Source organism: Chaetodon trifascialis, chromosome 6, assembly GCF_039877785.1.
Source record: "Chaetodon trifascialis isolate fChaTrf1 chromosome 6, fChaTrf1.hap1, whole genome shotgun sequence".
NCBI lineage: Eukaryota > Metazoa > Chordata > Actinopteri > Chaetodontiformes > Chaetodontidae > Chaetodon > Chaetodon trifascialis.
The window spans coordinates 14,354,410-14,381,357 of NC_092061.1; the positions used below are offsets into that span (position 1 = coordinate 14,354,410).

At 42.2% G+C, this 26,948-nt stretch overlaps 3 protein-coding genes across 8 annotated transcripts; 2 read left to right on the top strand and 1 right to left on the bottom strand.

The window, feature by feature from the left end:
* Window positions 1-214: 214 nt before the first annotated feature.
* On the bottom strand, window positions 215-11,162 carry LOC139332957 (myogenesis-regulating glycosidase-like). 6 transcript variants are annotated; one of them, XM_070965150.1, is made up of 8 exons: window positions 11,115-11,162; window positions 9,504-9,583; window positions 9,070-9,141; window positions 7,339-7,837; window positions 5,844-6,375; window positions 3,787-4,591; window positions 3,592-3,710; window positions 215-3,093 (listed from the first exon to the last, which is right to left on the bottom strand). In XM_070965150.1, the coding sequence occupies exons 4-8, from the start codon at window positions 7,614-7,616 to the stop codon at window positions 2,746-2,748; spliced, it is 2,082 nt and encodes a 693-aa protein (XP_070821251.1). In that variant the 5' UTR covers window positions 7,617-7,837; window positions 9,070-9,141; window positions 9,504-9,583; window positions 11,115-11,162; the 3' UTR covers window positions 215-2,745. The 6 variants fall into 6 exon arrangements, with proteins under 6 accessions (XP_070821251.1, XP_070821253.1, XP_070821254.1 ...); XM_070965152.1 differs by lacking the exon at window positions 9,504-9,583 and having other exon boundaries at window positions 9,070-9,117; window positions 11,115-11,130; XM_070965153.1 differs by lacking the exons at window positions 9,504-9,583; window positions 11,115-11,162 and adding an exon at window positions 10,860-11,065 and having other exon boundaries at window positions 9,070-9,117.
* Window positions 11,163-12,633: 1,471 nt separating this feature from the next.
* Window positions 12,634-16,095, top strand: LOC139332965 (izumo sperm-egg fusion protein 1). Its single transcript, XM_070965163.1, has 9 exons — window positions 12,634-12,835; window positions 13,016-13,090; window positions 13,235-13,318; window positions 13,434-13,454; window positions 13,580-13,671; window positions 13,919-14,044; window positions 14,228-14,378; window positions 15,150-15,318; window positions 15,745-16,095. The coding sequence occupies exons 1-9, from the start codon at window positions 12,634-12,636 to the stop codon at window positions 15,827-15,829; spliced, it is 1,005 nt and encodes a 334-aa protein (XP_070821264.1). The 3' UTR covers window positions 15,830-16,095.
* A 3,404-nt stretch (window positions 16,096-19,499) lies between these two features.
* On the top strand, window positions 19,500-22,454 carry dusp2 (dual specificity phosphatase 2). The gene is made up of 4 exons (XM_070964667.1): window positions 19,500-20,109; window positions 20,429-20,550; window positions 20,666-20,885; window positions 21,401-22,454. The coding sequence occupies exons 1-4, from the start codon at window positions 19,722-19,724 to the stop codon at window positions 21,616-21,618; spliced, it is 948 nt and encodes a 315-aa protein (XP_070820768.1). The 5' UTR covers window positions 19,500-19,721; the 3' UTR covers window positions 21,619-22,454.
* The last annotated feature ends 4,494 nt before the right edge of the window (window positions 22,455-26,948 follow it).

Consider the following 26,948-nt stretch of genomic DNA (forward strand, 5'->3'; position numbering starts at 1 on the left):
TGATGTGCTCTGCATGAGAGATGAAACTGGATGCACTCATCAAATAACATATTTCTTTTTTTCTCTTTTGTCAAAGCTTTAGGCTACACTTTCTTTTTAGAGGTGGAAAAAGAAGAAATTGGGATATGTGACATATATGACACTAAAAATAGTGCCTTTACAGGTGAATAACCTGAAGCAAATCTACAGGTAGAGCAAAAAGCTTGTGGTTTGCAAGAGGGAAGTACATAGTGAGCCAAAACTGATAGTATCCAAAGTTAGTTTAGTTTGTACAGCGGACCTTAAATAAAGGTGAATTCATTAAGTAATCCATGTAAAATGGAGCATATTGCTGTTGCCTTGTGAAAACTTTTTTAGCTCACTGTAAGGATTAGTTATGTTTAGGGTAGCAACAACCTTTAGTAACCTTTGAAATCTCTGTCAGTATTCACTGGTTGTCAAGCTTTCTGCATAACAACATCTTGTGTATGTATAGAACAATGCACAACAACCAATTTTCTTGTTTTCTCTGGCAATTTTCCTTTATAATGCAGGAAGTTTTCATCAATAGCAAAAAAAAAGACTGTTCATATTACGAAAGAAACACTTACCGTCAGCCTTTCAAACTCTGTTGGGTCACAGTGGAAACACCCACACAGATTTCACCAAAAACCTCCAACGGTAAAACATTGACCAAGTCATGTCTTCAGCGTTTTGACAAAATCCCTTGAACGGATGCTGATCTGTGCACACCTCACACAGTTTGCAGTTTGAGACTCGTGCACAAATTACACAACATACTAATGTGAAAACATTGTGGTGTTGTGGTATTGTGTCAGATTCAGGGGTCAAAGCCACTTTGTGTCAAGATTTGAGCATTTCTAACTTTGGCAGCACTTGGCGGTCAAGTCAACAATGCAAGAAAGCAACACAAAACCATCAGTTTACAGCAACATTGTTTCATTTTTGCACAAACAAAAACCATCAGAATAATTTGAAATATGTTACAATCCCAAACAACAATAACATTTCACTGCTTACTTTATAAGGTATTTAGATGACATTACCAATAGTGTGCTTTACTCTCATGTCAGCAAACGCTGTGTAAGGGCAGACAGACATGCATTCAGATGGCAGATGGCTCATTTTACAATAAAACTACGCATGTGCTTTGCAATGCTTAAAAATGTAAAGGTGTCAAGCATCAAGCAGATCACTGTGTGCAGAGGTGAGCTGGGTGGGCAACCCCATCAATGAGATATGACAGGCATTGTTTTCTATAATAGATAAAGCCCTTAATGGCAACATGCCATCATACATCACTTTCTTATTAAAATGGTTCAATAATCATTATTTGAGCCATTCAGGTGTTTAGATGGCACTCAAAGCTTTTAGTTTTTGAGCTGCACACACTTGGAACAGTTTACAACACACATTCATACTTCACACAGTTGCACTATTGGTCTGTTGTATGTTTGTTATCATTAATTTTTGTTTTTGTGTGTGTTGTGTGTCACTGTTTTGCAACTGTTATCTGACATCATTGGGAATGAGGGCACGTCCTCAATGATTCTTTTTTCAATGAGTGTTTTATCACTTTATTGGTTCTCTGTGCTAAGATTGACATAGCTTAATTCAACTGATAAGGCAAGTAAAGTCACAAGGCAGACATGGACAGCACTTAATCATGGCATCTTTGAGACCTGTTTTTACAAGGCAAACCAGGAGTCTAATAAATCTATTTCTTAATGTGGATCGACAAAATGAATTCTAACAGAACATGTGTTTTCTATTGAATCTACCCTGAGCTGTGAATTTAACTTGTGCAGATGAAAATAAAAGAAGCATAAATCAGTAGATATTGTCAGTGAAATGGCAGAGTGGCACTACAGGTCAAAGCATACTAACTTGAAAAGAAATCTATTTGTCTGTTGATCATGACAAGAACTCAAAATGTAAAGCCAGAACATGAACTTCCTGTATATACAATCAAATACTATCCACAAATCTAAAGAAAATAGTTAATTAACATAAAGAGCAAGTGAATCACAAATGAGTTACTCATTATTATTGTCAGTGCAATGCAAATTAATGCATGTTAGCTTAAACATAGCTAGTTAGGAACGCAGAGATTTTACACAATACAACAGTGGTCATGTTGACATAAGGTGAGGCTGAGGCTGAGCTGGAGTGCACCTGCCCAACTCAGGTGACAAGTGCAGATTTATTGCCGGTGCCCAACCCTGTCAAGCCAAAATATGCTTGTTACCTTATCGCACTTATTATCCATCATTCAATCAAAATTCACGCAGAAGGATAAAGCTAACTCTCGCCCTAAAACCAAACCATTCAAGCTGCGGGACTAGACATCTAGATGTCCAACAGGTGGAAGACTGCGATGGTGATACAATCTGAGATCGGTTTTACTGTTGGCTGTGGAAGGCACATGAGAATGACGATCAGCTTAAGGATGGAACAAGAGAATCGGAAGTGAACACAAGTTTCATTCTGATTCTTTGTATGGACGGTTATAATCTGCAGGCAGATGTCCACATCAAGAGCAGGTCAAAGTAGACATGAGGTTAGTCTTTACCAAAATCACATTCTTCCTCAGCAGCAGGTCACTAGTGGTCATTTCCTTTAGAAAAACAAACAGCTTCTGCTATTTCTTGGCATGTGTGCTCACGGGAATGTACATGTGCAAACAGAGTGTGTGTGCGTGTGTGTATGCGTGTGAGTCTATGTGTCTTCAAATCTTTAGTGTTTTCAGTGAACCCATGTAAAGAAAGCTATCTCGTCCAGGTCCACAGGGTAGTCAGTGAGGTACATGGGGCCTTTGTCAAAACGCTCCCCCTTGTAGCTTCTCCAGCGTCCTGCAGGCAGATAGATGTCCCTCTCCTGCTTTCCTGGCTCTAACACCGGAGCCACCATCAGGTCATCGCCGATCAGGAACTGAGAGTCAATCTTATAGGCTGCCTCGTCGTCATTGGCGATCCACCAGAGAGGCCTTATGATTGGGTCCCCTGTATCAAGAACCTCATGTGCTAGTTCAAGAACCCTTGGGGCCACCAGATTCTCATGCAGCTCGGTGAATTTCTGCGCTATCTGTACCACCTGCAAATGAACACACAAGCATACGCTGTTAGCATTAGCATCACATTCTTCATTTATATACATTTAAAATAGTAACTGGAGGCAACACAGATTAGCAGTTTAACATTCTGATCAATTCAGAGCTTGCTGCAACAATTTCAAGGAAAACAAATCCCTTCAGACAATGGACGATGAAATAATGCTTCCCAAGGTTCACACTCATTTCCATTTGACATTCCAAATATTTGAATCCCATTTTCCAGTTTATTGTCTTTTGTCTATCTATTATATTTGCATATGACTTTATTTGTTTGGTTTTCAGTGACTTTGTACAATGCCGATTCCAAAAAAGTTGTAACCTGACCCTTTGTAAAGCTGCAATAATCACATAAAGATTGTACTCAAAGGGGTTTTAATTTGTTCCCTTTAATTATCAAATTCAAATACAAGAAATAACAAGAGAAAAAAAACGTGTGTTTTTTACAACTAATATGACACATCCAGTCTCACTTGGCTCACCTCGTTGTCATAGGCCCACGGTGGTATAGAGAACTGCATGGCTGGCATGAAAGCAGACAACTCCAACCATCGGATGTACAGCTCCCGGTCTGGCAGACCGTTTTTGGCATCTGAAGCACCTAAAATACAACACAAATGTCAGACTCACGTTTGTCTCTAAAACTCTCTGCAGCCATATGTCATGGAGTACCATACCTGTGGTGCGGTTGGGGTATGCATTCCCTCCTATCATATCAGGTAAGACAAACTGGTAGCCCAGAATGCTAATGGTCAGAACAGTGGGGATGATGGACTTGAGGCCGAGCTCATAACCCCACACAGAGTCTCTGTCGATGATCCTGAAGAAGCAGGAGATATTCTGACTCTGGTAACCCACCCTCAGCTCTGCGCGCTCACTGAACGGTATGGCCATCTCTGTGTAGCGGCGGGTGAAGGTGGAGGGGTCGGACAGTGGGACCAGGGTGCTGAACTGGCGTGGGAGGTAACTCGTCTCTCCTGCATCAAACTTGAAGGATGTCACGTCATAGCGGTGTTTAAGCATACGCAGATGTGACGAGTACCACTCGCGGGCTTCTGTGTTGGTAAAGTCCAAGATTCCTCCGATGCCGTTCCACCAGCGGACCAGAGCAGGCAGCTCACCGCTTGGCTCCCGGACAAACAGTCCTTTCTCCACAGCAACACCAAAATTAATGGAGTCATAGTTGATAAAAGGATGAGTCCAGAGTGACACCTGAAATCCATCCTCTCTGAGTTTGTCAAACATACCGCTAGCATTGGGGAACTTCTGCGGGTCAAAGTCGAACTCTCCGTAGTCGGCAGTGTAGCGGTCATCCAGCTCCAGATGGGAGCATGTGAAGCCATGCTCGGTGATGTCAGAGGCGTAGCGCAGCAGCTTCTCCTGAGTTACAGCCGTCTTGTGGAGAGCCCATGTGGACCACAGTGGCTGTTTGAACACTTCAGGAGACGGGACCTTGATAGGCTTTGGGAAATACCGCCGCACCTGAGAAACACATGCAAACAGAGCAGAGACTTCTATAGTTTTTTTTTCTTTTACAGTACAGATATGAGATTCTTCCCATTTAAACCTTGGCAAGAAAACAATTTAACATATTTTCCAAAATGTCAAACTCTTCCTTCAAATACTACTTTGCAGAGACTTTGGCAGTTTTGTGGAATCCAAACTAATCTGATTCAAGTCCTTGTTACATAAGCAACTACCCACTCTGTCCATTATTGATGAGTCAAAATAATTAGAGTGCATGCATTAGCGTCTGCGTTTACCGAGCAGAGGCTTTTTATCCAGTTTAGGCCACTTTTCTACAATACACTTTTCAGATTAAGGATTTTAGTCATCAAACGTGGATTTTAAGTTATTTTCAATAACTGCTCATAGTGGTGACAACGTAACTGAGGCCAGCTCCTAGCTGCTTCATCAAACAGTGTGTGAGAAACACAGATTTGAATGTGAAACTGCTTATTTAGTGGGTTGTGTTTTTTTTTTTCTTTTTAAGATTTAATCATGGGGTCTGGTTGTTTTAGAGAGGGGGAGACCTCTGCAGGTGGTCCAGCATCTGGCAGAAGCCTCCTGGGTGAATACTTGGGATTGGGGTGGCACAGTGGGACAGGTGGTAACACTGTCGCCTCACAGCTAGAAGGTCTGTGGGTGCTGGTGGCGTGTCCTCCACTATGCCTTCGGTGCCTGCTGCTCGAGGAAAAAGGGCCTTTCTGTATGGAGTTTGCATGTTCTCCCTGTGTTCACCTGGGGTATCCTCCATAAAATGTATCCCCACTAAAAACATGCAAGAAGATCACCACCTGACCAATGGTGACAACAGGGACTGGTCCCTGGGCGCCGGTTGGCTAGCAGCCCACCGCTCCTGGTCCGCCATGGAGGAAGGACGGTCCAAGGATGGGTTAAAGGCGGAGAATAAATTTCACACATGCATGGCGTGTGCAGTTTCCCCTCCTAACTTTGCATGTTGTGTGTAAAAATGTGACTAATAAAGGGATTTCTAACCGGGAGAAGCTGATTCTGGACTGACAGCTTCACAGTGCAAACCATTTACTCTGACCACTCAAAGCGATCCCATTCACGACCACTTCTATTACTAGAAATTCTACGGCCATTACGCGTTTCTGATTTTTGTCATGCTTGCATAGCTGTGTACCAGTGATGTGCATGAATAATGAAAGTGTTAAAGGAAATAATGCTCTTATCATCAAAACAAAACACACAGTGTGTCTATACTCACCATGTATTTGTGAATAGAGGTAACATCTGACCCCACACACACTCTATAGCTGAGTTCAGGGAAGGCCTGCAGACCCTCTGGTGGTCTGAAGGGAGAGTCCTGGTACCGGGCCTGGAACCTGAGTGTCCTGTCCTTCTCTGACCAGCCCAAATGAAACGGTACTGAGTCATTAATCTTGATGGCAGTCGCATTTGAGGACAACCAATAGCGTTCTAAGATTCCCCCAAAAGCATTCCGATTCGAGTAGACATCACCGGTGATGAAGGGCTGTGGTTCCTCCTCTCCCTGGATCCTGACAGGCCAGTACTGCGTTGCGGTCTCTGCCCCTCCATACCAGTGTGAGTCATTATAGGCCATGGCGTGCTCCACTGAATGCTCATTTTGCAGCTCCTCCCAGCGAACACGGTAACACATCACCGTGTCCTTTGGTCGAACCGTCTGGATAAAGAAGTTGAGCTTGCCAGAATCTGACTGAGTGCAGCTGAGAATATTTCCCTCCTTCGAGCAGGAGTCCAGATCCAGAGTGCCAGACCTGAGAACGAGTATTGACAGAGGGGAAGAAAAAATAGATGAACTTGCCAGCCACTGTTATTAGCAGGTCATATTTGTGCTTGGTGAAAAGATATCACGCTCACCAAAATAATTGCAACTCTAAGAATACGAGAACAGAGAGGAAATGCAATCACAATACAAAAATATTACTTTTCTAAGTTATCATATAGCATATAATATCCTATATACTATTGCTCTATTTTATATTATATTAGTCCATTTCTCTGCAAGTGTGGGAATTGTACTGTACTAAATCAGTCAATGTGAGCTCTGCTGATAGAGGACATGACTAAATCAGTCTTCCCTAAGGGTGTAATCATGTGTCTGTCTCGTCTGGCTTTCCATTATCTATCCACACAGTGCAGCGTTTTAGTACGGTTCAGCACACAAAGAGGAACAACTGTGCTGAGGCCAAAAAGAATCACATACAGTATGTTACAAGGGTTATTGTTAGCCAAGATTTACTGATGGTCAGTTTCACAAGCAAAGCTTTTATTACAGGAACGCACTGGATTGCATTACAATGCAGAAATGTTCCTATTTTTCTGGCCATTCTCTATTTTGAGTGCTCTGAAAAGGCCATCCTTACCATGTTCACATTACATTTCCCTTACTTACTAGTAAAGCTGAAATGATTATTTAATTGACAGAAAATTAATCTGCAATTGTTTTGATAATCATTTAATCCTTTGAGTCAAGCAGAAAATATCAAAGATTCTCTGGTACCAGCTCCTCCAATCTGAGTATTTTCTGCTTTTATCTGTTTTATCTTATTGTAAATCGAATATGTTTTGAGATTTATCCACGTGAATGTCACCTTGGTCTCTGGAAAACTGCGATGTACATATGTCATCATTATTTTTGACATTTTGTAGGCAAAAAGATTCCACAGGGCAGTAATAAGCATATTAATTAATAATGAAAATAATCCCTCAATGCCCACCTGAAGGTCATACTGAAGATGACAGCCCCCGCCTGGTTACGAATGATAAAACCGTCCTTGTTGAGGTCCAACAGCTCAGCCTTCAGCAACTGGGCTTTACGGAGAGACGCTGAGTAGTAGCACCAGGCAACCACAGCAGCCAGCACCAACACACAGCCTAACATGCCGGCCATCACCAGAGGACGGCCTTCATGAGCCAGCTTCTTCTTCAGTGGAGAACCACCAGCTCCCCCGGCTGTCTGCTGCTCTCCAGGAGCCACTGGGACAATCTGATACATGCTGTAGACTTTAGTCAGTGAGGTGTGTATGGAGGTAGGTTTGGAGGAGGACTGTCAGGAGTGGACAGCTCTAGTTAACTTGCTGTCAGTGTTGGTGAAAATGTCTGAGTGTATCTTCTTCACACTGGCAGCAGTGGAGGTGAAGGAAAGCGTAAGCGAGTGTCTACCTGCAGATCTTCAGTAAAGTCTCCATTTCAGAATGCGAGCTGATTTGTCCAAACCTGCGAGACACACGGAGGCAGACAGAGATCAACAGTCAGTTATGGTGTAGCATGTAAAACCAAAGGTCGAAAAGGGTCAAGAGAAATAAACGAGCCACTGCAAATATGATCAACCTGAATTTCCCAAATGGGAGAAAACAGAAATAAACTGCATATATCCAAAATGACAAAATCATATATTGATAGACATCCTGGTAAATGGATCAGTGTATAGGATTTAGTGGCATGTAGTGGTGGCATTGTAGATTGCAAGCAACTGAAAACGCCTCCCATCACTCTCCCCTTCCAAGAGTGTAGAAAAACCTAAAGTGGCTGCTAAAAATGCTAAAAATGCAAAAAATGCTAAAAATGAAAAAAATGAAAAAAATGAAAAAGGCCCTCTCAAAAGCCAGCATCTGGTTTGTCCCCTCTGGACTACTGTGGAAACTCAGGATGTTCCATATAATTTCCCTGACAACTGAACAAATGTTTAGGCTTTGACCAGTCAACTAGTCTAAAAGTAAGAAAACACTCAGAAAACAGTCAAACTTTAGCACAATTTAATCTATCAGGTTAAACACTGTCTGTATATAAGAGTCATTTTAAACCATTAATCACATTGTTTAGTAATCAAATGTGGCACTTTGCACCGCGCATCAGAGTTTCGAGCAGGTCCATTTGTCCGGGACAATTTCAATGTCCCGGACAAATGGGAGAAATTATGGTCAAATATTATCTGTGTTTATGGACCCTATTTTGTGTCGGTTTTGAGAAGTGACTACTGAGGACAACAATGTTTGTAATTGTTCCAGTTTTGAGCAAAAGCGCGAAAAATGCTCCATATCCTGCCAACACAACAGAAGTTCTCTAGGCCTTTGAGGGGAGCACTAAATGAACCAGCTTGGTTTTCGACCCGAGAGATAGAGAGAGACCAGATGACAGTATTTGTCCTTGAAGCGCAGAGAAAGGTGGAGTAAAGCGGTGGCATGACATAAAAAAAGTACAGAATCTTTGAACGTCTATTGTGCTGACTGGATATGCCACCTTTTTCTGTTGCTGTTCTCAAAGTTTGTGTTGTTTGCTTTTGTTTTGGTGTTCTGCAGTGTTTTTCATTTGCAGCATGTTTGTGTTTAACCAGGAACAGCTGCTATATCGCTCTTGCCAAAGCCACCAAACTCCATTCAGAGAAACAGCAATTTTATCATCATAAAACACACTTCATTCCAACTTGACAGGTGCAAAATAAAACTCACCAAAACCTTCCTGGCTCATCTCTACGCTGTTCCAACAATCACCACCTGCTACCAAGGGTAGATGATGATACACTGATGAAAACATACAGATGAATATTATATTCCACTTCTGCCAATGGATCCCCCAAAATCATACACACAGGACCTTTAAATTACAAATTATTAGTATGGGACGTACAAATCCAGTGCTGTTGTATTGTATCCCCCATCCCACAGGACATGTTCTTTATTTTGGAGGCAGTTATCACCACTGACAGTATCCAGAAACTATAGTTATAAATAGCTTTAGAGCTCTCCACACTGCATGCTGTCACGATTAAAGACATTTATCACTCGCCGTCTGTATCCCGTTCTCTAAAAAAAACATGTATTGAGCAATGATTCTGGAATTTTTCGAAACACAAAAAACATACATAATATACAAAAGTACTCACAAAACATGTCTGTAACCCCAGCGTATTTTGTGTGTTCATCTTTCCAATAAAGCTACATGGCACTGTACTGTGTGCACTTGCTGTCGAGTGCAGCATAGGTAGGCGGCAGCAGCAGCAATATCCAACAGCGAGAGAGAGAGAGAGAGAGAGAGAGAGGGGGGGGGGGGAGAGAGAGAGAGAGAGAGACCACAGAAGCTTTACTCTGGTAACTGGCAGGAAGCCAGGCTCTGTAGCCACATAGGCATTGGTGGTAACAGAACCAGTGACACCATAAACCCAGGCTATGATCAGAGAAAATACAGACACCATGTCAGCATGGGTCAATTACATTCAGCTCCCACGTAAGAGCACCTTGGACATGAGTAAATAATATTTAAGAGGCAGCCCTCAAATATGTGTGATGCAGCAACCCCACAGTTTTCAGAGAGAGCCCAGGCCAGTCATCCACAACAGAACCATATTTAACCTCCTAACAGGTATCATTATGCTCCAGCATATCATTTCATTCTGATGTAGGTTAGTGTCAATGCAGCAGGAAGGGAAGGAAACCTTGCAACCTTGCAAACGCAAACCCTGCAAAAACTGGTTTCCTGTACTTACACCAGCACTTCACAGACAGACAGCTGCATAGCATGTCTTCCATTTTTTGCTCGTTTTATTAGAATATGATCCTTTACCTCCTCTGTGTGTACAATTACAAATGTGCACTATCTTGTTAATATGACCAGTTTTAATTTGATTTTTTCCTGTACTTTGCATCCTATGTTATAATCTAACTCTGCTTTGCATGAACACAAGACCTTCCCCACTTTCAAGGCTCTTTTATTGGTTTCTTGTGATTTAAAAAAAAAAAAAAAAAATTACCTCAATGGCACAATTCAGTGATGGGGTATGGGCCTTTGACTTCCAAGTCCCAAATATTAGCCCTTACTGCTCCTAAAGTGTATGGAGATTCTAGGTTAGTTTAGGGAACAGCACTGAATTGATGGCTCAGGGTGAGATCCTCTGTGGCTCACTTCAGACCATTTTCAGTCCATGTCAATTAGCCTCCACACAGTGACCAGAGCTCATGTTCATTTTGCTGGATTTGGCGATCAAATGTATGCAATGCTAAGTACTAGCTGTTTCATTATACGGCAGGAAATAACCATTCTGGTCAGGGCAGCACAGGAGGTTATTCTCTGTGGGTTATGTATGTTTTCTTAGCGGGCAGTGAGCTAATTAACATAGGCACACGTTTCCTCCGTAGTGCCTGCTAATTGCTTAAAACATTCACTGAAAACACCGTTGCCTGACTTTGTTGAAATGACCGAAGCGCTGTAGTAAACAAGAATGTCAAGGAGACAAGAAACTCACTGACAAAACGCTTCCAATGTGCCTGATCGATAACCCACAAGCACTCGTCTACACTGCTGTCGACGCTGTATCGGGACATTACAGTGACAATGTAACCGGCCAGACTAGTTGTCACGAACTGGGTTTCAAAACGGTTATATACATGGTGAAAAGCTCCGGTGGCTACGCCAATAAGGATACTTATGACGAATAAGTTGCACAACACATTAACAGTCATTTTAGACGCTGTGGTCATAAAAAACACGTTTATCTTACCTCCGCATCTGACTCTCTCGGGTCAATGTGTACAGCTGAGCGCAGTAGACTTCTGCGCAGCTGCAGAGCGGTTTGAAGTTCTATGGTCCCGCCCAACATCGAACGAGATAGATGTGGATTCGTCAAAGTACTTGTCACTTACACACTACACCGTCCAGTGGTCTTCTGGGAAATGTAGTGTGATAATAGGGTAGTCTTTACAATTTTTTCCCAAAAAGACTACTGTCATAGGTACATTTACACTCACGAGGGCTTTCAAGTTTTTTTCCTCTCAGCTTGTCAGCTTGCTGTCCACAGGACAGTGAAAAAAAGGGACAATCTAACGTTAACTTTTATCAACCTTAGTTTGAAATTATCGTCTCTTTGTTTTGTTTTGTTTTTTTATTTTATTTTATGTGTCACCGTTGTCCATGGAAACGTTTCAAATATAAAAAACAATTCGCGGTATTTCAGGTGTTTTGTCGGGTTTATTAACCTACTAAATACTGTGGATTTAGCGTTGTGTGGTTTACCTGCTTTTTGTTGTTATTAACTACTTGTCTTTGACGATTTTGAAGGGTGAATAGACACTTTTTTGCGGTTTGTGTGGGAGAATCTGACTTTATGCCAAATAAACTGGCGGGGGAGCAGGACTGCGCCACTGTCCTGAACAAACAGAGCAAATGTTGTGACATGTCCGTGATTTCTACCACTGTGTGGCAGCAACAAGCCATGAGCGCAGACGCTGATTGACACGATGAAGACACATGGTAGAGCTCTATTTCTGTCGTTCTTAACTTTACCGCCCTTTATTGTTATAATTGTTGTTCCATTTAGCTAATATCAGTTGACTAGTAGTACTCGCGACAGTTGACAAAGGTTAAGTAATTTAACTAGTTGTTAACTGTACTATTGTTTGTTTGTTTGTTTGTTTGTTTTCCAACATCAATGGCTGAGGCACCAACAGCTAAGTTAAACTAGCTATTAGCATTAGCTGTAGCAAGCACTGGTGACAGAATGCTATTAGCACCTGTGGTAGCATTAGCTGAAGCAGCAGCAGAGTTGTCATATCTGTAAAGTATTTGTATATCAGAAGCAGGTCAAAGCTGGTGGGGAACTGCGCTAGGGCCCCAGATCATCAGGGGCCACAAAAGTCCCAGCTTCACTACATGTCAGTTGATATCTGGTAATTTCATGACTGTAATTTAGTTGCACATCTACAGAAGACTAACAAGAGTCCTGCATTATTACCTAGCATTATTTTTAATATATATGATATAATATAATTTAATATATAATATATATAATGATTGTAATGTAATGGGAGTAACACTAGTATTTGTGGTAGCAGTACTAAGAGTAAAAGTACCAATTGCTGTAAGAGCTCCAAGTCACGTACACACATACAAAAACACACATAGTCATGTTTGTATCAGCAATAATATTTGGCAACTCTGTTTCAGAACCTGCACAGACTGAAGAATCACATCAGCCACAGTGATTCATCCTGGTGTGCAGGAGGTTGAGGGTGCAGAGGGAGATGCTGCTCATGTTGGTGTCCCTGCTCTGCAGTGTTCCTGCAGCCAAGGCCTGTCTGCAGTGTGACCGCAGGATCAGGCTCCTGCATGAAGACTTTGTCCTGTCTGCTCCCACCGTGGACGACCAGATCGAAATGAAAAAGATTTGTGACCATGCCTATGTGACCTACAGAGAGACCAGCCAGAAAAGGAAGGGAGTCATTGGTGAGATGAAGTACTGGCCTTTGCACAATATGACATGGCAGGAATGTGAAGTGTACTGATAATTTTTTCTAGAAGACTGTCATGCCATTGGAGTTTTTTGATGATCTGGCAATTGAAGCTTTTACTACTATGGGCCTTATTTTGTACAGGATAAAAATGTGTGTGTTTCTCCTTGCTCAGATGCTACCACTCTGTACAAAACCCGGACAGAGTACCAGAGTGAATTTGACCGCTTCTTGAAAACCCAGCACACTGGTGAGAAACAACAACAAAAAAGTCATTATCATGACTACTCATTCCAAATGTACATACAGTAGTTGCAAAGTTAGAAATATGACATGGTAATCATAACAAACTCAGCGTCCACCAGATTTAAAGAAGCATGCACTTTTTTTAAAGGGTCTGTAACGTTTGAAGCCATCCAGATCATGGAGAAGGGCCGGAGGATCCTACAGAAACACTTGGACACATTCAGCCGTGATGGTAACTGGCATAAATAACAGAGTGTTGTGCACAGTATGGGGCAGGGCACTTTGTGTAAACCATTGCTGTGTACAAGATGCATTAGTTTCAGGTCATTTGTTTGTCTCTCCCTCAGGACTGTGCCCTAACAAGTGTGGTAAGTAGGTTCTGTGTGATCCTGCCCTCTGTGGGCATATAAATCCTTTTAGAAGCACAATGTGCGCATGCTGTATATTCAGTGCAAGGACACGTGTGTATGCATGTGTGTGCTATGGTTTTCAGGGCTTTTGAGACGAAGAGTAATGGATTGCTTCACTTGCCGCTACAAGATGTACATCTGTCCCTCTCCCTCTGGCCAGCACGACTGCGGTGGTGTGTTTATTTCTGTTCCCTTGTGTGTATGCATGTTGCTGGTCAGCGAGTGAGGACTAGTTATACGTATTGGCGCACCACTCTTCCATGCATGGACACATGCTGTCACGAGCGTGTAAATGTGTTCTTAAGCGAGGCACTGATGCTGCCTGTCCATGTGCAAGGCTAATGAAAAAGATTATTCAAGTAATCCTGATGCAAATGAATGAAGCATCTCTCTTTTCTCTCCCCCTCCCCCTTCCTCCAAAGTACCCAGTGCAGGCTGAGGAGGGAGGCCAGGCAGTGCTGAACTGTTTCCTCCCATGGCATCGTCTTCTGTTGGGAAGACCAGAGTACTACTACTCCTGGGCCCCTGGTGTGCCGGGAACTAAAAAGGTCTAACAGAAGCATAAGTAGTAGCTTACCACTTTAGAACCACTTGAATAGAAAGTCCCACTTTACATGCTTCCTGTATATTGTTGTGTCCCTTATTTAGCCATACAGTATCATCATGAATAAGCATATTTACTGCCAGCTTTTACACCCACTTAACTATCACTTCCTAATTTGTGCGTGCAGCTGAATGAGGGTGACTTCAAAGCCTTGGTAGTGACAGACGACTCATCTGTGGTTTTAAATCAGCTGCTTGTGGATGAACAAGGAACATATCGCTGCTCTGTACAGGGCAGAAATGGAACCATCTTCTACAGAGTCACTTTCCTACTCACTGGTAGAGTACAGCTCTTAAATACATCATTGCAGGAAAATTGTCAGATAATTTAGGTCTGAAAGGGCAAAAGGCAACATCACATCCGAGTTAATTTAGCACTTTTGAACAGTTTTCACATAAGAGAACAAACTCTCCAATCAACATTTGTCAGCTATAAAGAAGTGGCACTGAATTAAACACTTTTTAAAACTGTCGCAGCTGTAAAACTGTAAGATGAGACAAATGTCCCAGTTTTGGTATTCTACTACAAGAGCCACTAAATCTAGCTTTCGGGCCCATGGGGATATTCAGGATATCCAGGAGGCCCGAAGCAAAATTAGAAACACAGCAGTTAATTTTCAAATAAATGCATACATGTTGAAAAGTACCCAGAACACATTTCAGTTCTGTACAGCTTATAATTCGTTGCTGTGTTTGTGGTTTGTGTTTGTGGCATGGATGCAGGGTGTGTCGATTTCTTTAAGAGGGTGGATGGTTTTTCTCTCATCTCCTGCTGCTGCGTAGGCTTTCTTTTCTCTTTATTTATTCTTCCACACATGTTCCTGATTGCTGTATGGATTTAGATAAAAAAAAACACAGTGGGTTTACCTGTGTTTAAATCTGCTATATACTTTAAATTTGTACTGTAAATAAAGTTTGCTTAGAAAATGCCTGCCAATGGTCGATCAAGGACAAAATGAAAGCCTTAAGTCCTGCGACTACTTTCCTTTACGCAAATTACTCTTCACCTGTATTCACACATCTCTGTTTTTTCATCCGCCTCCTTCACAGTTGCCCCTTTGCCTGACCAAACTCGCCGACCCGTCATCACTCTGCCTCCTCTGCCTCATGGAGACGACTACTCACCTTTTCAACCCACTGAGAGCCTGCTGGTGCCAGTCATCGCCATGGTTACTGCACTGAGTCTGGCAGCAAGCATAGGCCTTACAGTTGTCCTGGGGTGAGAGACAGTAAGTGGGTGGAGGGGACAAAGAGAGGGGACGAGAGGTTAGCAGGAAGAGTGGAGGTGAAAGAGGTGAAATGGAGCAGTCGGAGAGCATGACAAACTAAAGGATGCAAGATGAAGGAGATGGCTGTGTAGTCATATAGTTTGAGGATTTAATCATGATTTATGAGGCTGAAGGCTACGGTAGGTTTATAAATAGCTTCATTGTTTACCATTGAAGCAACCACGCCTTTAAGTTGTTTTCTCTGAAAGTATCGTGAGTTCTTCCAGGAAGTGATGTCAGTTACCTCAGCGCAAAGATCAACAAGTGTTAGCGTAGGTTTTAACTCACACAAAGGTCACACAATGGGCTGCCTTGTCTGTTATTTGCCGTTTATGTTTGTGTTTAGTTAGGATTACCGTGTTTTGTGATCTTCATAGATTGATGATAAATCAGAGGAGCGCCGCAGAGAAGTCGAGAAGAAGGCAGAAGGAGGGAAACAATGCACAGAACACGGTACAATGAAAGATACAATGTACAGTAAATACGCAGGAAGGTTTTACTCAGTTCAGGTTGGACATTTCTCTCAGTGGTTGAATACATTTCCCAGCACTAAGTGCCGAGTCAGGTCTGGCGATGACATGGAAGTGAGAAAACATGTTAGCTATTGCACATGTGGCTACATTAATCATGTAGGGTGGCTGTGTTAAACCTTAAAAAACAACAACAACAACAACTCAAGATTCAGTGTTTGAATCATGGTGAATCAAACTCTGAGCTCTCACTCACAAGACAGATTTTGTGATGTAATAAAACCCGAGCATACAACACACTTAAACACACACACACACACACACACACACACACACACATACAAATTCCCCCTGAAACCACTCAACTTTCCGCAACATTAAGCACAAGTTCACCAGCACACATCAATGATCTGACCCCAGCAGGGACACGTTCCCCCTGAATGAAGTGATGGCGTTGTCACGTGGGCATTTGGGAAAGAAATCAGGGATGAGGTCAATCTCCTGGATTACTGTTTTTCAGAGATTAATAGCTCCAGCCATCCAAATAATCCTGGATAATCCCCTGTGGGAGGAGGAGGGCAGGTGGAGGGGGTAAAAGCAGCAGATGTTTTCATCAGGATTTCTTTTCATGTTTACTTACTCATATATTCATTCAGAGAGTCTGAGTAAGGGCAAACTTTTGCATTAATAGTAATGTTCTTATCATTCTGAAGTCACTGTTTCCTTGCAACACCATGACCGGACTTTGTAATTCTTCATTTCTGTCTGCCCACAGTCTGACATAAGCTGCTTCTGATTCGAAAAATATTCACTTCTGTTCACACAAGTTTTGTCATGATCTCCACCGCCTCCTCGTCATCAGCTCGCGCGTCATATTTCTGCTCACTGTTGGCTTTTTCATCTTTCATGCCTGGTGCTATGTCAGCACGTAGCTTGCTGTCGATGTGAAAGTCAAGTTTCCGGCAATAGGTTGGTAAACGGTCGTCATCGTCTACAGCAGCCAATACACACCCATCCCTCAGCATTGTCTCAGGGCAGATGTATTCTTGGCTGATTCTCTCCTAACCAGGGCCGTATGATCTGATAACATTGGAAAGATAGGGAAACATTTGATTCAAATGAAAGCGAGTGATTGATTATTTATGAATCACCTCATCCAGGAAATGAGTAACCAAGTCACCTCTGAAGTAATTCATCATCACTCAGGTTTTTTAGGGTAGTTCCTGACAAACCTTTTTACCCTTAAAGTCACATCATGTTATGAGCCATGACAAATATAACAAGTGTTGCAATGGTACAGTATGAGTGTGGGTGCGTGTGGGGGTGTGGGGGGATGGGGATCCTGAGGCCGGGCAGGATGCATGTGTGGTGCTGTTTTCCTGTCGGGCTGCTGAGATGGGGGCGAATGAAAAAAAAAACAACAATCTCCTTTTAAGACGCCCACCATACAGACACACTCGAGTCATAATCATCCAACTCAACAGACCTCATCACTTCACTGTGGGTTTATATCTGTGCGTTCAAGCCAAAAGTTCAGGTTGAGGCTACAGTAAATGCGCGCTCAGCAGCTCTACTGACAGCCATGATAAACTCTGTGTGTGTGTGTGTGTGTGTGTGTGTGTGTGTGTGTGTGTGTGTGTGTGTGTGTGTGTGTGTGTGTGTGTGTGTGTGTGTGTGTGTGTGTGTGTGTGTGTGTGTGTGTGCGCGTGTGCACTGCTGTGGATTGAAATTGCAGCCTCAGCAGGGAGAGAGCATGACAAAGTGGGAGTGCTGCTGAGGGACCAGCAGGCAGCGGTGAGGGAGCGGGAGAAGGGAAGTGGGAACATGAAGAAAGTGGTGTCAGAGGTTTGAGTGGGAGATGTGTGTGGGAAGGCAGGATGATTTGAATGTGGGTTGTGAGGAAATGAAGACGTCACATTACACCTTACAATGTAAACTGTCCCACACTGCATGTAAAGTGTATTATTGTGTGTGTAACGGCAGTGAATGAATTAGAATTGCTGGTTCTTAACGTGCACTTAAAGCCTTTAAAACTGAGTTTGAGTTTTGTTTATCTGTAAACATTCACAACTAATTAAGCAACAATTAAAGTTCTTTAAAATGGGTATACATCATTATTGATCCAAATATTGCTTAATCTTGACTCTAGCACAGAAGTACATAACATCGCCTCTCCCAACGTAGCCCGCCAACAATAAAACCAGTGAGAGGATGACAGACAAAAACTAAATACAAAAATTACTCAAAATCAAAATCACCAAAACTGTCCCAAGAAGGGTCAAGGTTCATGTAGGACCCCAATGCTCATAGTAAGACACTGAGAAAAACCAGACCATGACCACCTCAACATGAATCCATACTAGCAGCCATCTCTGGATCCTCATTGCTTTACAAAGTACTCTGTAATGTGTAATCTTTGATATTTAACATTACGTATTGGAAAGTTAATGGTGTTTGATAATGAGTGGTGACCACTTTTTCCTTATTAGAAAGCTTTCAAACAAATTAACTTAAAACTGACAAAATCGTCCTGTTTGCTGAACTGATGTTACAAGGACTCCCTCTAATTTCTGTCTGCTTGAACACAACACTTCACCAATGATCTGTCTAAATACAAGTCTGGTAATAATCTATTTTTTCTTTTTGTCAACAATCTTGAAAAAGACCTAAACTAACAATAAATTGATTCCACTCAGAAGTTTTGTCTGTGGAGCTTTGGTCTGTCCCAAAGACCACACTGTGATGAAGCACTGTGGAAAATTTTAAGTCCGTCCCACATTGTCACCCCTGCACCAACTCCACCGCTGAGGAAATTATTTAGCCTTTTAAAGAAATTCAAGTATTTATTTGTGACTTGTTTTTAAAGATTGATGTCTTCAGTGCACTAAAATAACACATTGTGGGTTTTGGTCCAAACTTATTCTTTGACTTTCAAGTCAAATGGACTCCAGGTGCAAGTTCATGAAAAAGTTACTCTGCTAGAAATAAGGGACTGTTTTTGATAAATTACTTTCCACCTCCCCCATGTGCAAAATGAAGTGCGTGTGTGTGTGTGTGTGTGGGGGGGGGGGGGGGGGGGGGGGGTAACCAGTGCACTGTGTATTTGATTTTCTGTCTAATAGGTTCTAGTGTCCTCCAGTAGCTATAGATGCTGTAGATTATCCCAGCAAAGCAGAAATTAAACAACTTAAGTCTGTTCTGGTATTTGATTATTGCAACATTTTACTTTTCCTCAAGGTAGAGCAAAACAGAGGGAAAGCTTTGACGGGAAAGTGTTTCTTTTGTCTGTGATCTGCAGTGGACAAGAAAACAGAAGCAGTAATGCAGAGGCTTAGAGAAGCTCAGGCTTAATCTAGCCCAAATAACCAAAGTCAGCCTCCACTCTTTCCTCTGAAGGCTGCTGTTTGAGACCAGGGGAGGGGGGCTGGGTTTAAACTCCCGGCATAACGTCATTCAGCACAAAAACACGGGATAACCCCAAACAACCACGTGCGCGGTAGGAAAATCAGTGTTGACGTCAGTGTCCATATGAGGAGTGCCGGGCAGGCCATATATGGTCGTTCCGTCTCTGACGACGTTCTTTCTGTGGAACATGGGGCGGGGTCGCCGTGGCCCCGCCCCTCGCACAGCTGTTATCAATGAACAAGTGAAACTCTCAATCTAAAGCTGATTTTAACAGACCTGACGGAGAACTCAAGTACCAGAGCTCTCCGTGCACTTACAGTAGATTTTGAAGTCCTTTCCAAGAGTACTTTAGCAACCATTGCGCGTAAAATTCTCAAAGAAAAACACTACAACCGGATTTATTTATTTTATTCTTTGATATTTATCGTTGTGAAGAACAAACAGTTTCTTATTATTATTTTAAATACACCTTTTCAGCCATGACTTCAAGCAGCGAGCCTTTGGAAATAACTGGCAACGAGCTGGTTCACATACTAAGGACCCCCCGGGACCAGTACACCTCTGCTGGGTGTGTGGTGCTGGACTGCAGGCCGTTCCTTGATTTTTCATTTGCGCATATTTGCGAGTCCCGAAACGTCAACTGGAACTCAATGCTGCGCCGCAGATCCAAAAGCTCGGTGGTGGCCCTGGAGTGGCTCATCCCGGACAAGTCGCTCCTGGGCCGGCTGCGGCGCGGGGAGTTCTCCCCGGTGGTGGTGGTGGATGAGCGCAGCGTCTCTGTGGCCGAGCTGAAGGCAGAGAGTGTGGCCCAAATGCTGCTCACCGCCCTGGAAAACGAAGTTCAGACGCAGATCTGCTTTCTACAAGGTAATACGACATTTTGGATCTACTTTTACACACCAAAATGTATTATTTTAGGCTTCTGAGGAAATTAAGATTTTGACTTTGTGGGGAAAAAAACGTAAGCTATTAATATGTATTAATATTAATCCACTGAGTGGGTTAATATGTTTTCAGTTTAAGACTGTAACTCGATTGTTAGTGTAAAAACAGATGAACAAACTGTTAAACTTGTAATTGAAAACATGGATATACAGGCTTCCTTGACATGTTCACCGTATCATTATTATTGTTGGACTTTGGTGAAAGCTTGTGGCTGAGCTCATTTTATGTGACCTCCATTTAGGTGGATTTGAGGGTTTTTCAGAGGCCTATCCAGAGCTGTGTTACAACTCTGCCAGCAAGCACTTCTCTACAGTGGAACCAGAGCCAACAGCGACAGGGAGGACAACACCAGCATACGATCAGGTAAGATAAATTGCATGATTTAATACAACTTGAGTATCCAAAATAGACAGCATAAACTTCACAGTGACTGTTTTTGTTTTAAACATGGACTCTGTCTTGGTTTTGTAAATTGTAGGATGGTCCAGTGGAGCTGCTGCCCTTCCTGTTCTTGGGCAGTGCCATTCACTCCTCCCGCAGAGAGACCCTCACAGCAGCAGGCATCACGGCTGTGCTCAATGTTTCCTCCACATGCCCCAACTTCTACGAGGGGGAGTTTCAGTACCTGCGGCTCACTGTGGAGGACAGCCTCGCTGCTGACATCAGAGCCTGCTTCTCCACAGCCATAGCCTTCATCGGTGAGTTTCCCCTCTAATAAACTACCAGAAACACACAGTGAAGTACTCTCGTCTTAAGTAATCCATCTTTTTTACACGCTTGATGAAACATAAAACATTCCAAAAATTCTCTAAGCAGCTTGTACACCATAATCTATTTTGTAGCCTAGACTTATGGGCCAACAGTGTAATCATCTGATTACAAAACAACTGGATCATACTGCACGACAGAAATGTATTAACATGTACATTTCTTTCCTCTTTGTTTTGAACCCTCTACCTTGCAAAGTTAGTTGAGGAGAGGACACAGTTCAATTATTAAGACCTATCTTGGTTGAATTTCCATTAGCATGGTGAATAATAACAGCATTTCCATTCCTGTGCAGACTTCTGCTTCAGTCAAACACTTTAAAGCGTCGTATGCATTTCCTCTTGTAAAATACTCTCAATGATGTCAAAGAAACAGATGTGAAATGGAGCATAATATGCTGATCACTCTTCCTCTTTCCATCCTGTGTTTTCCGCTCCGCCCACAGACTCAGTGAAGCAGAGTGGTGGTCGGGTGCTGGTGCATTGCCAGGCAGGTATCTCCCGCTCTGCCACCATCTGTCTGGCCTACCTCATGCACACGCGGCGCGTCAAGCTGGATGAGGCCTTTGACTTTGTGAAGCAGCGGCGTCAAGTCATCTCCCCCAACCTGGCCTTCATGGGACAGCTGCTGCAGTTTGAGACTGACGTCCTCTGCCAGGGATGAAGACTCATTAAGAGAGTGGACATTTACGTGACTGTACCTTTTTGATTAATTCTCCTGCCTCTTGCAGGCATTGTGCTGGACTCAGAGCATTATTAGGACTCAAATCATATGTACAAATGTACTGTTTGTACTATTGAAAGTACTACATTTCAAAAGTGTAAACTTTGTACATTCAGAGGAAAGCTACTTGTGCTGCTGGCATCACAAATCTGGTGGCTCTCCTATTTTCAGGAGAAACTGACAAATGGGACCCTGATACAACAAACAGCCGTTGGCAATATAAGCTCAACTGTTAGAACGACATTATGAACAATTGTGATTCTGAGCCAGCAAGTTGGAGCAGCTATGAGGTAATTTCCCTGACATTTTCTACCTGAGGGAATCGTGCCTGCTTGTCTGGCTTTGTGTGTGTTTGACTTATGTGCCTGATCTTTTGCAAGGGCTGTCTTTATTTTCATACTGAAAGTCATTCCTTCACAGTTGTGACCACTGTGACATGACATATGTTTTTGTGAGACAACACTGTGTTAACTACTTAAAGGCAATACTGGATTAATCTCAAGTTTTATTGTCTAATTTATAAAAATGCACTAACTGCAGTTGGTGTATAATTGTGAGTCTAATCATTCTGTATCCTGAGACATGTTATACTTTGTACACTCAAATTGGAAGAAGTTATTTTTATTGTGTAAGTAGAGTTTTTATTTTTATTTATTACTTTGTTACATTTGTCATGACAGTATACACATTATTACTGTCTGTCACTGCACTTTATACTTACAAGGTTTGGCTGATTCCTGCTGTTTTCTCCACTAAAATAAAAACATGCTGGAGAGAACACTGAGTGTGTTTACTCTGTACAATGTCCCTATTCCATACATTCTGTGTTGCGCTACACATTGCAGACAGACAATACTCTGAGACCCGTTAGCGCCGAGTGTGTTGCAGCCTTTCTGCAGAACAAATTACAAATGCATAATTTCACACACTGACCTTGCTGCACTCCATTCGCTCCTGCTGAACCACGAGGTATTAAAACTGCATTGCTGAGTGTTTTGGAGGATTATCCACAGAGAATGGGTTTTTCAGCATGAAGTCCTTTTGACCTCATCAACCACCAACAAAAAATTCACATCCACTTACTCAAGTTGTGGATATTTGTCACAAGGTTTTTATTTTTAAGGAGAGGACATAAAGGACAGTTATCAGGAAGTTGGGGAAGTCCAGGGAGGCAGCTGAAGAACTATTCATTCAGATTTTTAACCCCACAAACATAACAATAAAACATTGTTCCACACTGCATGTTGCTTTATTGCTTTATCGCCTGAATAAATGACGTCTGTAGGATTCCAGCTTCACTATTATTACATCCAAAGTGACCTACATACAAACATGTCAACAACTGTTTCTCAGATGAACCATAGGTCACACAAGCTTCAGAGACAGATCATTGACCTTATTTTGATATATATGAATTTCCTCTCAATTCACAGCAAGTCACTATTCTGATCACTGAATAGTTATAAATTAAGTCAACGTATTTGTAAGTAAATTTCAATCAACTATAAACGTGGCCAAACAGGTAGAAATGTCAAAGAACTAATACTAATAGTGCAAGTAAAGACCAGCTGCCACAAGCACCCAACCCGCTCATGACAATTGTGCCACCCACGCAGCTGTGTCGGCCATATCTAAAATAATCCACTTCCTATCGTTGGTAAGTGTCCTTGGCTCAACATGTACAAAAGCATGACCGTTATGCCTGACTTCTTCCTTCTGTTAGCCACAGTTTTCTCCACAGAGGGCAGAGAAATGCACCTTGGAGTTTTCAGGGTTCGATTAAGACTGAGTTCACTTCAACTGAAACTCAGAAAAATAACATTTGTTACTATAGACTGTAAATGTCATCAGTAATGGAAAGTAACTACATTTACTCAAGTATGATTTTGAAGTATTTGTAGTTTACTTGAGTATATCCACTCTATGCTACTTAATAGTACTGTAGAAATATTTTACATTTTATTCCACTACATTAATGAGATAGCTATAGTTACTACATGATATGATGCATGGTTAATTATTGAACTGGTCGATTTCAGCCTTTTTGGCCTGTGACACCTTCATCAAAAGGAACCGTCTATTTCTTGTCATGTTTCACATGTTTTTGAGTTGTTAGCAGTTCCACCAAAGAGGCACTTGTCCTTTAAACTTCTTACACTGTTTCATTTGAGGCCAGAAGAGTTGAACTCATGCAATCTTTCACAAAAAAGGCACAGGTTAGAGAAAAGTTTACAAAATGTGTGAAAATGCATTTATCTTGTGATCCTTTGGCAGGAAACTGCTTGATTAAACTGACACATTCATGCATCAGAATGAATAATCTAATAATGTCACATTTAATCACATAGTGGTGTTTTTGACTTTTTGTACTTTTTAGCATGTTGCTGATCATGTTTAGCTTAAGTAGGATTTTGTATCCAGGACTTTAACTTGTAATGGGGCATTTTTACATTGTTATTCTGGTATATGTACATAAGTAAAGAATCTGAGTACTTCTTCCATCTCTGCAGGTAGATTCAAAACAAAAATGAGTCAAATGACTACTGCGTTCAGGCCACATCAGTGCCACAACCAGCATTGGCTGGTAGTTTGTAGTGAGACAGCGCACTCTAGTGACAACTTTTGAAATGACCAGAAATCAGGATGATTCAAAAGTGTCCTGTAGATGACGCCAGCAGACTGTGTCTTAACTGTGGGAACCTTTTTATTATCAAGATGACACCTCTCTCTCTCTCTCTCTCTCTCTCTCTCTCTCTCTCTCTCTCTCTCTCTCTCTCTCTTAACACACACACACACACACACACACACACACACACACACACACACACACACACACACACACACACACACATCCTATCTGTATTGTCTCCTAATAAGTGATTGTGCATTAACACATTTGGTGTCATGATCAGTTATTCATCTGTGGGAGCTCACTGATCCAGCTCCCTTCCATTCAAATCTCTCTCTCTCTCTCTCTCTCTCTCTCTCTCTCTCTCTCTCTCTCTCTCTCTCTCTCTCTCACTAATGAAAACAGACTCAGACCGTTACTCACGCCCCATGTCCAGATTAAACTAGTGTCGTGATCAATCATATTAGATCCAGCAGTGGTGATACCACCCAATGGTGTGTGTGTATGTGCGTACATGTGCCTGTGCTGTATGTATAAAAAGTAGAGCACGGGAGATTCGGGATTTGCACATGGATTGCACCTCTGTTCAATGTGATAAATTACAGAATTGCAGCTGAACACTGTGTCACTCTAACAAGAAATTCCCATTGGAGAGAAATGCTAATAGACAAAATGAGCAATATGTGTGATACTGTTAGCTGGAGAATTACAATGTGGTGATATAACACACACACATGCACTGGCCTTCAGGCACACACACAAGCAGCAGTTGTCATGATTACAAATGCAGACAGGAAAATTACTGTATGACCATCTGGGAGCGCTCCCTGTAATTGTTTGCAAGTTACTCACACACACCTTTAATGCTACACATACTTCTGAGGACCTTCATTAATGCAATGCATGCCTGAGTCCAGAGAAAAGCGTCCCAAGAGTATGAGCGGATGGGAAATAAAATAAAAACATTTTCTGCTGCATATATTTCTTCTGACTGCTTTTCCAATCTTTGTTCTTATTGTGAAAATTTGACTACTTTTACCTCTTTATGCCTCTAAAAACCTGAGAAGAGAAAATCACTGTGGTTGACCTGCTTGCAGTCAACAATACGTCTTTAAAAAGATCACAAGCCAACACTAACCTTAAACATCACGACTACATGCATAACCCCAACCAGTACCTTAACTTAACCTAACCTTGATTCCAAATCTAAGCATCTGGCCAAAATGTCCTCGCTTTCCAAATCTGTCCTTAGTCTCAGTTTCAAAAAATCAAACTGGTCCTCACAAAGGTAGAGGTATATGAGCACACACACACACAGAGAAAACAGGAGGCAGAATCCAGAAAGGTCTCAATTGAAAGGTACTGAACTGTAATTGATTTGGACCTGAACCATAACGTGCACACACTCCCACCACAATACTGCATTATGCTGACCTGCACTTATCTGGCCCTCGTTTGGGAAACGGCCTTTAAAGACAAATTCTCCTTACTTCATCTTAGTTCTGTTACGTTTTACTACACCAAGAGATTTCAGGAATTGTTGTGAAGACTTTTCCACTTTAAAGTTTTCTCATACAGTGGGTTCTCCTTTCCAGATCAGGTGCAAACTTTTCCAGCCTGAATGTCAGGTGAGATTCAGCGTGACCCCGTGATGCATGGCAGCAGAATTTCCTCTGGGCTCCTGTGATATGTCCGTGTACACATTTGTACACCACATGTTCTTACACAACAAGCACTTCAGAAGTGATGTACTGCGCACTGAATGCTGTTTGCTTCTCAGTCTCCATAACCTCGGCATCAGTGACACACCCCTCTCCCCCAGAATGCATTTTCAGCGTGTTACTAAGCACGGTTCACCCAATGGAAACAGAGACACTTGATTGGAGTGCTCTCTCCCACTAAAAGCTTTATTCTCTTTCCCTTTATATTTAGAATGTGTAGCGTGGAGAGAAAAATGTACGACCATTATTGGCTGCGGGTTTCAGGTCACACAATCACAGAGCAGGGTTTCCAATTGTAATTCCATGGGTGGCTAACTGGGCTTCTCTCTCATTAAAGCAGCAATGTGTGGGGGACGCACTACAAAAACAAATAAACAGGACCTCTACCCACACACCATTCATAAGAATGTGTGTGTATGTGTAGGCTGGTGAATGTGTGTGTGTGTGTGCATGTGTGGGTTGGTGAATGTGTGTGTGCGTGTGTATTGTTTATTTGTGAGTTTATATCACAGACGCCACCTACATACTTTCAAACACCATGGGATAAACTCTGCTGCTGTTTGATTTATGGCTCAGTAAAACAGCCAGCGTGACGTAAGTTTCACTCGATAATTGAACAATTGAGCACTTGATCTCAGGTGGAGGGAACGCATCATGAGGGACGCTGTGGACGTCTATGTGCTTCTTGGGGGAGGCAGTGATGCAAGGCGCATAATGCAGAGGGATTTAAATAGAAGTCAAGTGATGATGTAAATGCATGAGCACAGAAACCAAGTGCCTTATGTCCCTACCCTGCACAATGGGCAGAGCGAGAAGGTAACTCAGTGCATTTACCTCAGTTTTGAAGGAGAAATAGATGAGATTTATAAATTCACTGGGCCATATTTCATAAGGAAGTAACTCATTTTTACTGTAACATT

Excerpts from the sequence above, each read along its gene's own strand:
- LOC139332957 (XM_070965150.1), bottom strand. The coding sequence starts at position 7,616 with ATGTATCAGATTGTCCCAGTGGCTCCTGGAGAGCAGCAGACAGCCGGG. Across the intron at positions 4,592-5,843 it reads CCTCTATTCACAAATACATG|GTGCGGCGGTATTTCCCAAA; the intron begins GTGAGTATAGAC and ends TGTGTTTCTCAG. Across the intron at positions 3,711-3,786 it reads ATACCCCAACCGCACCACAG|GTGCTTCAGATGCCAAAAAC; the intron begins GTATGGTACTCC and ends GTTGTATTTTAG.
- LOC139332965 (XM_070965163.1), top strand. The coding sequence starts at position 12,634 with ATGCTGCTCATGTTGGTGTCCCTGCTCTGCAGTGTTCCTGCAGCCAAG. Across the intron at positions 13,455-13,579 it reads ACTGTGCCCTAACAAGTGTG|GGCTTTTGAGACGAAGAGTA; the intron begins GTAAGTAGGTTC and ends TATGGTTTTCAG. Across the intron at positions 14,045-14,227 it reads GTGTGCCGGGAACTAAAAAG|CTGAATGAGGGTGACTTCAA; the intron begins GTCTAACAGAAG and ends TTGTGCGTGCAG.
- dusp2 (XM_070964667.1), top strand. The coding sequence starts at position 19,722 with ATGACTTCAAGCAGCGAGCCTTTGGAAATAACTGGCAACGAGCTGGTT. Across the intron at positions 20,110-20,428 it reads GCAGATCTGCTTTCTACAAG|GTGGATTTGAGGGTTTTTCA; the intron begins GTAATACGACAT and ends ACCTCCATTTAG. Across the intron at positions 20,551-20,665 it reads CAACACCAGCATACGATCAG|GATGGTCCAGTGGAGCTGCT; the intron begins GTAAGATAAATT and ends TGTAAATTGTAG.